This window comes from Mizuhopecten yessoensis, unplaced genomic scaffold (assembly GCF_002113885.1).
Source record: "Mizuhopecten yessoensis strain PY_sf001 unplaced genomic scaffold, ASM211388v2 scaffold11017, whole genome shotgun sequence".
In the NCBI taxonomy this organism is placed as follows: Eukaryota; Metazoa; Mollusca; class Bivalvia; order Pectinida; family Pectinidae; genus Mizuhopecten; species Mizuhopecten yessoensis.
The window spans coordinates 138,826-149,359 of NW_018408837.1; the positions used below are offsets into that span (position 1 = coordinate 138,826).

Sequence of the window (10,534 nt, forward strand, 5' to 3'; positions counted from 1 at the left end):
AGTGCATTTACTGTTAACATGACTCGATCAAACAGATTAGAGGAAAGAAGAGAAAAGATCGAACTGACAAAGAACTAATGAAGATGGTACAAAGGTGGGCGCCAAGATCCCTCTGGGATCTCTTGTTCATTATATCATTTGTTTCTGTCAGATTCAACTTAGAAATCATTTGGTTTTAAAAATAAGGAGTCAGTATTTTCCTGTGAATTTTTTAGATGAAATATAGAATTCTCTGAATTATTTAGATCCATTATCAACAAATGTCTTAATGATATATTCAGAGAAATAAGGATTTTATTCATTACCAAGTTACAGATTAGTCAAATCTAATTAGGAAATTCAATGTCATTCTAATGATCTGTTGAGACCCCAACTTTAATACAAATGAAGTACCTGGTAATGGGATTGTACAAATTGTGGGGTTTTTCAAGGAGCATTTTTTTTTGGCAAAAAATTAAGTAAAACAAATAACAATAAGTTGTGAATAGGTCTTAAAATATTCATATTCAAAATATTGTTTAGGATGAAATCTTTCCCCTGCCATATTTTATGTTTTTCCTCAAAAACCCATCTTTGAAATGCCAGGGATCTGCACTCCATTCACACATTCATAATCTTCTCTTAATATAAATCAAAGAATCAAACTTATCTTATTTATCATTCGATTGTCAATTTAGTCTTGACATACCCAAAGGGTGAGAAATTTATGTGTATCAAGAGCTATAGCCGAATGGATTTGGAGATGAAAAATCACTAGAGTTGGAAAAATGCTTTACTTGGTGACCAGGTGCTAGCTTCTGTCAGAGATGCATCAATTTCAGACTTAATAGATATATTTTTTGTTCTTATCACTTTCTAGGAAAGGAGTTATGTATTTGATAATAAACTTATTTTCCAGGGGAGATAACTCTAGTTGCCTTAGCGCCTCTAAGGCATTGAGACTTGACCCAGACTTAGGAAAGAAGCTGAAAGAAATGATAATAATGGGAGGAAACGTTCAAGGTAAACGATGCATGAATTTTTTAGAAAAAAAATACTATGAAAAAAATGTATATATAATATATAAACCTAATGTTTTTACACCAATATATGAAATAAGTCAGATCACCTTTTAACAATCGTTCTTGTTTGCCTGGATGTTGGGGCACTTTTGTCTAATGTGGGAGGAAACTGGAATATCTGGAGAAATTCCACAAGTTCAGGCAGGTGACGTACCCCATACCTTTTCATGTCCGATCTCCGATTGGGGAATCAAATCTGGACCGCCTGGTTGAAAGCAAAGTACATTATCCACTGTACCTTGCAAGTCAGTATTTGATCAGGTACTGATGGCAACAAATGAATAAATTGACGATGTACAGTGCACTGTCGCTATGTCACTGTGACCTTGCCCTTGAAGTCAAAGGTCAAATAAGTGCAAAGTTTTCAAGAACATCTTCGGGCCGTACCTTTTCAACCCTTACAGGGTATACATATACATTTTTGTTCACAAAAATCAAAATCTCTAGTTTTTAAATTACTTGTACTTCAAAGAATCGAATTGTTAAAAAATGTAAAAAAAAATATCACATCTTCTTCAATAAAAAAGGCAACTGTTTAGATTTGAAACTGTAATCAGGTATTTACAAATGTTTTTGTAACTTCTCAATATTGCATTGAGATACTTATCTTAGCCAGAGTATTTGAATATCATTATAGTCTGACACTTTTACTGTATTGTTAAGTATGTAGAAATTAATTAACATGCATTTCGTACTGGCATTTACCTGGTAAAACACTATCCCTTCATGTTCGGTGACAAATTAGGCTTTATAGGCCTGCTGTATCAAATGCATAACCTCAGAGGCAACTTATGCTCCCCACACACACCTGCAGAATCTGTCTTTTTCTTCTACTCCGTTTGCATAGGGGCATTGAAGAAGCCATCATTGAACTGCTGTCCCCATTACAACATTTTGATATCTATCTCTTTTCTTTTTCTCACTTCCCTACTCTTTCTATTCAGTTAAGTTCCACACAATCACAAACAAAACTTGGTAAAAGTTTAAACACACAAGTTATGTTTATAGGCTACGAAATATTTGTATATAACAGGTAAAGGAAACACCTCTCCTGCAGCTGAGTTCAACTTTCACAGTGATCCAGAGGCAGCCCATGTAGTGCTGAAGGAGATTGGATGTCCCATTCTAATGGTTCCCTGGGAGACTTGTGCTGACAATGGACAATCCTGGGTAAGTCCAGCTAGAGCCAGCAATACACAGTCCTGGGTAAGTCAAGACAGCAATACACAGTCCTGGGTAAGTCTAGCTAGAGAAAGCAATTGACAGTCCTGGGTAAGTCTAGTTAGAGCCAGCAATAACCAGTCCTGGGTAAGTCTAGCTAGAGAAAGCAATAGGCAGTCCTGGGTAAGTCTATCTAGAGAAAGCAATAGACAGTCCTGGGTAAGTCTAGCTAGAGAAAGCAATAGACAGTACTGGATAAGTCTAGCCAGAGAAAGCAATAGACAGTCCTGGGTAAGTCTAGCTAGAGAAAGCAATAGACAGTCCTGGGTAAGTCTAGCTAGAGCCAACAATAAACAGTCCTGGGTAAGTCTAGCTAAAGAAAGCAATACACAGTCCTGGATAAGTCTAGCTAGAGACAGCAATACACAGTCCTGGGTAAGTCTAGCTAGAGACAGCAATACACAGTCCTGGGTAAGTCAAGTTAATTAGAGCCAGCAATACACAGTCCTGGGTAAGTCTAGCTAGAGAAAGCAATACACAGTCCTGAGTAAGTCTAGCTAGAGCCAGCAATAGACAGGCCTTAGTAAGTCTAGCTAGAGACAGCAATAAACAGTCCTGAGTAAGTCTAGCTAGAGCCACCAATAAACAGTCCTGGGTAAGTCTAGCTAGAGAAGGCAATACACAGTCCTGAGTAAGTCCAGCTAGAGCCAGCAATAGACAGGCCTTAGTAAGTCTAGCTAGAGACAGCAATAACCAGTCCTGGGTAAGTCTAGCTAGAGAAAGCAATAGACAGTCCTGGGTAAGTCTAGCTAGAGCCAGCAATAAACAGTCCTGAGTAAGTCTAGCTAGAGAAAGCAAAAGACAGTCCTGGGTAAGTCTTGTTAGAGCCAGCAATAGACAGTCCTTGGTAAGTCTAGCTAGAGACAGCAATACACAGTCCTGGGTAAGTCTAGCTAGAGACAGCAATACACAGTCCTGGGTAAGTCAAGTTAGAGCCAGCAATACACAGTCCTGAGTAAGTCTAGCTAGAGCCAGCAATACACAGTCCTGGGTAAGTCTAGCTAGAGCCAGCAATAGATAGTCTGGAGTAAGTCTAGCTAGGTAAAGCAATACACAGTCCTGAGTAAGTCTAGCTAGAGAAAGCAATACACAGTCCTGAGTAAGTCTAGCTTGAGAAAGCAATAGACAGTCCTGGGTAAGCCTAGCTAGAGAAAGCAATAGACAGTCCTTGGTAAGTCCAGCTAGAGAAAGCAATAGACAGTCTTGGGTAAGTCTAGCTAGAGTCAGCAATACACAGTCCTGGGTAGGTCTAGCTAGAGAAAGCAATACACAGTCTTGGTAAAGTCCAGCTAGAAAAAGCAATAGACAGTCTTGGGTAAGTCTAGCTAGAGTCAGCAATACACAGTTCTAGGTAGGTCTAGCTAGAGAAAGCAATAAACAGTCTTGGTAAAGTCCAGCTAGAGAAAGCAATAGACAGTCCTGTGTAAGTCTAGCTAGAGCCAGCAATACTAAGTCCTGGGTAAGTCTTGTTAGAGCCATCAATACACCGTCCTGAGTAAGTCTAGCTAGAGCCAGCAATAGACAGTCCTGGGTAAGTCCAGCTAGAGCCACCAATAAACAGTCCTGAGTAAGTCTAGCTAGCGAAAGCAATACACAGTCCTAGGTAAGTCTAGCTAGAGTCACCAATAAACAGTCCTGAGTAAGTCTAGGTAGAGACAGCAATACACAGTCCTGGGTAAGCCAAGTTAGAGCCAGCAATAGACAGTCCTGGTAAGTCAAGCTAGAGACAGCAATACACAGTCCTGAGTAAGTCTAGCTAGAGCCAGCAATAGACAGTCCTGGGTAAGTCTAGCTAGACCAATAAACAGTCCTGTGTAAGTCTAGCAAGAGCCAGCAATACACAGTACTCGGTAAGTCTAGCCAGAGCCAGCAATAACCAGTCCTGGGTAAGTCTAGCTAGAGCCAGCAATAGACAGTCCTGGGTAAGTCTAGCTAGACCAATAAACAGTCCTGTGTAAGTCTAGCAAGAGCCAGCAATACACAGTACTCGGTAAGTCTAGCTAGAGCCAGCAATAACCAGTCCTCGGTAAGTCCATGTAGCTAGAGACAGCATTAACCAGTCCTAAGTAAGTCCAGCTAGAGACAGCAATAACCAGTCCTGGGTAAGTCTAGCTAGAGCCAGCAATACACAGTCCTGGGTAAGTCCAGTTAGAGCCAGCAATACACAGTCCTGGGTAAGTCTAGCTAGAGACAACAATAACCAATATTTGGTAAGTCTAGCTAGAGCCACCAATCAACAGTCCTGGGTAAGCCAAGTTAGAGCCAGCAATAAACAGTCCTGAGTAAGTCTAGCTAGAGACAGCATTAGACAGTCCTGAGTAAGTCTACTTAGAGCCACCAATAAACTGTTCTGGGTAAGTCTAGCTAGAGCCACCAATAACCTGTTCTGAGTAAGTCTAGCTGGAGCCACGAATAAACAGTCCTGGGTAAGTCTAGCAAGAGCCAACAATAAACAGTCCTGGGTAAGCCAAGTTAGAGCCAGCAATAGACAGTCCTGGTAAGTCTAGCTAGCGAAAGCAATAGACAGTCCTTAGTAAGTCAAGTTAGAGCCAGCAATAAACAGTCCTGAGTAAGTCTAGCTAGAGACAGCATTAGACAGTCCTGAGTAAGTCTACTTAGAGCCACCAATAAACAGTCCTGTGTAAGTCTAGCAAGAGCCACCAATAAACAGTCCTGGGTAAGTCTAGCTAGAGACAGTAATACACAGTCCTGGGTAAGTCTAGCTGGAGCCAGCAATAGACAGTCCTGGGTAAGTCTAGCAAGAGCCAGCAATACACAGACCTGGGTAAGTCTAGCTAGAGCCAGCAATAGACAATACTGGGTAAGTCTAGCTAGATCCAGCAATAGACAGTCCTGGGTAAGTCTAGCTAGAGTCAGCAATAGACAGTCCTGGGTAAGTCTAGCTAGAGACAGTAATACACAGACCTGGGTAAGTCTAGCTAGAGACAGTAATACACAGACCTGGGTAGGTCTAGCTAGAGACAGTAATACACAGACCTGGGTAAGTCTAGCTAGAGCCAGCAATAGACAGTCCTGGGTAAGTCTAGCTAGAGACAGCAATACACAGTCCTGGGTAAGTCTAGCTAGAGAAAGCAACATATAGTCCTCTGTAAGTCAGTTAAGAACAACATTTCATTTAGCCAAGGGTAAATCCTCGGTAACTTGAATCAGAACCGATAATTAAATTGAAAATTTTGGTAAGTCAAGTCTATAGCCAACGCGGAGAACTGTCTCCTTACTAGTAAATAGAATAGCATGATTGAGAGACCACTTTTATGCCATACCCCAGCCTCCTGAATGACTGAAAAATTTCAAAAGTCTTGTTCTTTAGTTATAAAAATGCTAGGATCAAATATACTTCCCATAGCTGTAAAGGCATTTGGGTGGTTAATACGATTTGTGATTTTCATGTCTCCCAGGGCCCCCGTTTGCCCCTGAGGAGGTGGTAAAATTTAGTATAGTTTATATAGGAAATAGACATGACGGGCCATATCTTCCATTGTTTTGAAAATAATTTGTTCATATTTGAGAGAAAAACCTATTAGGGGAGGAGGGTCTGCTGGTATAAATCATGTGAGCCTGCCCCCCTAGGGGGCTGAGTTAGGGGCCAAAAAGGGGGGGAATTTAGGGAAATTTCAAAAATCTTCTTCTCCAGTTCTAGAAATGCTAGAATCAAATACTACTCATAGCTGTAAAGGCCTTTGGATGGTTTATAAAATTTGTGATTTTCATGTCTACCTGGCCCCCCGTTTGCCCCTGGTGAGGGGGTGAAATTTAGTATAGTTTATATAGGAATTATACATAATAGGCCATATCTTCCAGTGTTTTGAATGGAGTTTGATCATATTTGACAGAAATACTTGTTAAGGGAGGAAGGTCTGCTGGTATAATTTTTGTGACCCTGACCCCCTAGGGGGCTGGGTTTGGGGTGAAAAAGGAGGCAAATTTCAAAACTCTTCTTCTGCAGTTCCAGACATGCTAGTATCAAATACTACTCATAGTTGTAAAGGCCTTGGAGTGGTTTATATACTTGTGATTTTCATGTGCCCCTGGTCCCTCGTTTGCCTTTGGGGAGGGGGGTTAAGTTTGGTATTGTTTATATAGACAATTCTACAAATGAACAGCCATCACATACTTTTTATCTCCAACCCAACTAATGTGCTAGTAATAGTAACAACCTTAATTCTTTATGAATTATAAAGTCTCCATAGTAACGCTTCCAAGTTCTTATCTTACATTCTGAAGTGGTTACAAATTGGCATTACAGAGCAAATGTAAATATTGTGCCATGATTGCTTAAATAACCAGGTGAGCGATACAGGCCTCTTGTATATTAGAGACTTCTAAAGTTTAAAGCTGTGTAGCCTGTATTGAATGAACCTTATAACACGGTAAACGTACCTATTTTAGCGGTATTCTAATTTTAGCGCTTTTCCTATTACAAATATATGTATTCAGCTAAATTATAGTTACGCTAAGTGAAGATTCTGTATACGTTTTTTATTGCAAATATGTTGAGTGTGCTAATTTATTAAGGCGCTTATCTGTTCAAATTCCATAGATTGCTAATTTTTAAGTTAATTATTACGAGAAGCTGACTTTTTAGCCCACCATCATCTGATGGTGGGCTATTCAAATCACCCTGCGTCCGTGGTCCGTCGTCCGTCCGTTGTCCGTCGTCCGTCCGTAAACAATTCTTGTTATCAGTATTTCTCAAGAAGTACTTGAGGGATCTTTCTCAAATTTTATAAGCAGGTTCCCCTTGGTCCTTAGCTGTGCAGGACAACTTTTGATACTGATCGGATAAACAACATGGCCGACAGGCAGCCATCTTGGATTTTAATAGTGAAAGTTTGTTATCGCTATTTCTCGGGAAGTATTAGGGGGATCTTTCTCAAATTTTGTATGCGGGTTCCCCTTGGTCTTTAGCTGTGCAGGGCAACTTTTGAGACTGATCGGATAAACAACATGGCCGACAGGCAGCCATCTTGGATTTTGATAGTGAAAGTTTGTTATCGCTATTTCTCGGGAAGTACGGGAGGGATCTTTCTCAAATTTTAAATGTAGGTTCCCCTTGATCCCTCGTTGTGTATGTTATATTTTGAGACTGATCATAAAAACAAAATGGATTAAAAGAAGAACTAAACAGATCTTTCTCATATTGCAATGATCGATTCTATTTCTTTCACATTAAGTTCTGTACTAGTAAATATGTGAAATGACAAACTCACTTTGAAGGTTGGCTTTCATACACATCAGTATTAAGTTTAAATCAAAAGTTACCTCAAGGTGCATTTACTGTTAACATGACTCGATCAAACAGATTAGAGGAATGAAGAGAAAAGATCGAACTGACAAAGAACTAATGAAGATGGTACAAAGGTGGGCGCCAAGATCCCTCTGGGATCTCTTGTTACTGAAACTAAATCCCTTATAAGGGGACCAGTATACTCTTGATACAAGTTGTAGACAAGTCTGATTTACATTAAGAAATGGATTTCTAACATTTTGGCTTTGCATAGTTGCTAAAGATACATGATTAGAGTCAGATGAAAGATTACAAATATATTGAAAATGAAACTGTAAAGTTTTCTTTTTTATTTCAGACGTGGACAGAAAAGTGGCTGAAAACAGACACGAGAAAAGGACGTTTTCAAAACGGCATTGTACAACATTCTATTGGACGTTTGAAAGCTGCTAATAGGTCACATTATAGATCATGTGACTTATTGGCAATGGCCTTTATCATTGACCGATCGGTTGCCACGGAGACAGAGGAATTATATGGGGAAGTGGAGATGGGAGGCAGTATGACACGTGGGCAGCTTGTCTGTGATTGGAGACAAGTCTTGGGTCGAAAGGTCAATATTAAGGCTGTTACTGCTGTCGATATAGATAAGGCCAGAGTATTGTATGATGCCATGCTTAAGTGACCACTTACTGACCACTGGTCATTGTTAAAGCTCAGAAAGGTTACTTGGGGGTGGTAGTTGATAGAGCCAAGTTAAAATTATCCCAGAATTTCTTTTATATATTATACATGTAGATTTGGTTGATTATTAAACAGTATGCTCATTGCATGTACACCTGTATTTATCACCAACTTTTATATTTGCATTTGTGTGTGTGTGTGTATGTGTGGTAAGGTTCAAATTTAATTCAGTTAATGATTTTTTCAAAAATATACTTTATTTTCCCCTAGCAACGATAGCCCATACGTACATGCACGTACATATGTATGAATATATCTACGTCGGTATGTTACACTCTTTGCCATCACTCTAGCGACTTCATTCCTCAACGGAATTTCATGAAACTTCATACAAGTGTTTAGTATGACAATACATTGAACAAGTTCGCATTTAGGGTTTCTAAGGTCAAGGTCAAGCTAGCTAGGTCACTGTTTCTCTTTTTTTTCGGGGAAAGAAATTTGTCATCACTCTAGCGACTTCCTTACTTAATGGAATTTCATGATACTTCATATAAGTGTTTGGTATGGCAATGCCCTGAACAAGTTCTCCTTCGAATTTCTGCGTTGAAGGTCAAGGTCACTGTTAAACTGTTTGTAGAAATACACTTTGTCATCGCTCTAGCTTCTTGCATGTGTCAGAATGTGTGAATGCAAGGGGAGTTGTATCACTTGTGATGCCTTGGTTATTTTACAACAATTATGAAAACAAGTTACTTCAACTGATATCAATCACTCTTGTTGGCCCGGGTATTATCGTGCTGGGAGTCCTAATGTGGGAGGAAACCGGAGATACTAAAGAAAACCCACGTGGTCGGGCAAGTGAACCCCATAACCTATTCACGTTAAATTGGTGAATCAAACCCTGTTCACCTTGGTGAAAGGCGAGTGTTTTATCCACTGCAACATCCGACCACCCTTCAACTCTTTTCTTTAAGGTTTGTCTGTTGTCAGAGTTATGTGAAAAATAGAGGGTCGTGCCAATGTGTTATGACATTTCAGTGAGATACAGAGATAGCACTAAAAAGTAGTGGTTGAGTGGTCCCGTCATCTGTAGACATCGTCGTCTGCATATAACCTATATATGAAAAAATGAATAAAAAAATAACGAGAAGAGGAAGAACCTGTGTATGTTTCAAGGATTCAAAATCCTAAAATGTATCATATTGTAAAATATGCAGTTTTCACGAATTGTTGTTATTGTTGTCTATTTATAGGAGATGCTACGGATTTACCTCCTTAGTAGCTTATTGATTAATTCGTGTAATGCAGCAATCTGATTAAAATCATCTGTTATATGGCTCCGCCTGAATCTGATTAAAATCATCTGTTACATGGCTCCGCCTGAATCTGATCAAAATCATCTGTTACATGGCTCCGCCTGAATCTGATTAAAATCATCTGTTACATGCATGGCTCCGCCTGAACAGATGTTCAGGCGTAGTACGAAGTTAACGAAGCCATGTAACATGTGATTTTAATCAGATTGTTCAGGCGTAGTACGAAGTTAACGAAGCCATGTAACATGTGATTTTAATCAGATTGTTCAGGCGTAGTACGAAGTTAACGAAGCCATGTAACATGTGATTTTAATCAGATTGTTCAGGCGTAGTACGAAGTTAACGAAGCCATGCAACATATGATTTTAATCAGATTGGTAATGCAGAAATCAAATGTATATTTGGATTAGATATGGAGCCTAACATATTGTATATTTAAATGAATGTGTATGGAGTATTGAATCCACTAAAGAATGAGAATACGAACAAGATATTACTCTCATTTATTTAAAAAAGAAAAGCAAAATAATCATATTTTTAACTCAAGTTTGTATCTACGGTTCCGTATACCGTAAGTGCGATCACGGAATTACATTAGATCTCGGTCCGTGGTGAGCCCGTTTTTTTCCTTCGTTATTTCCTGTTTTAACGCCAGAATCTGCCAAGTGACAAACTTAAATGTCTACCAAAGTGTTTGGACTTGTATCATGGAATGGTATGGCCAGTGATTTCACGCAGTGCTATCTTTAGTAATAATATAGCGATATTATTTCTCGTAACCAGGAACAGTGCAATAGAGTCGAATTGAAATATATGATGAAAGCGGAACTCAAAACAAGTTTAAACCAGCTTAAATAGGCCAAACGGCGCTAGCTCATGGAAAACAACAGAGAACGAAAATATGAATTTTAGAACATACACATGACGAACGACTTCAGCACCAGGGCTCGTATTCATGAAACCGTTCTCACGCTCAAGCATGGATTTTGTGCTCAAGTCTAATT

At 39.4% G+C, this 10,534-nt stretch overlaps 1 protein-coding gene across 1 annotated transcript in view; it reads left to right on the forward strand.

Moving 5' to 3' along the window:
* LOC110464626 (inosine-uridine preferring nucleoside hydrolase-like) overlaps positions 1 to 9,441 on the forward strand; it is a 14,969-nt gene extending 5,528 nt beyond the window's left edge. The window contains exons 2-4 of the mRNA XM_021519954.1: positions 899 to 1,002; positions 2,095 to 2,231; positions 7,889 to 9,441. Coding sequence (XP_021375629.1) covers positions 899 to 1,002; positions 2,095 to 2,231; positions 7,889 to 8,215 — 568 coding nt within the window. The 3' untranslated portion in view covers positions 8,216 to 9,441. The remainder of the gene's footprint in view (positions 1 to 898; positions 1,003 to 2,094; positions 2,232 to 7,888) is intronic.
* Positions 9,442 to 10,534: the final 1,093 nt, after the last annotated feature.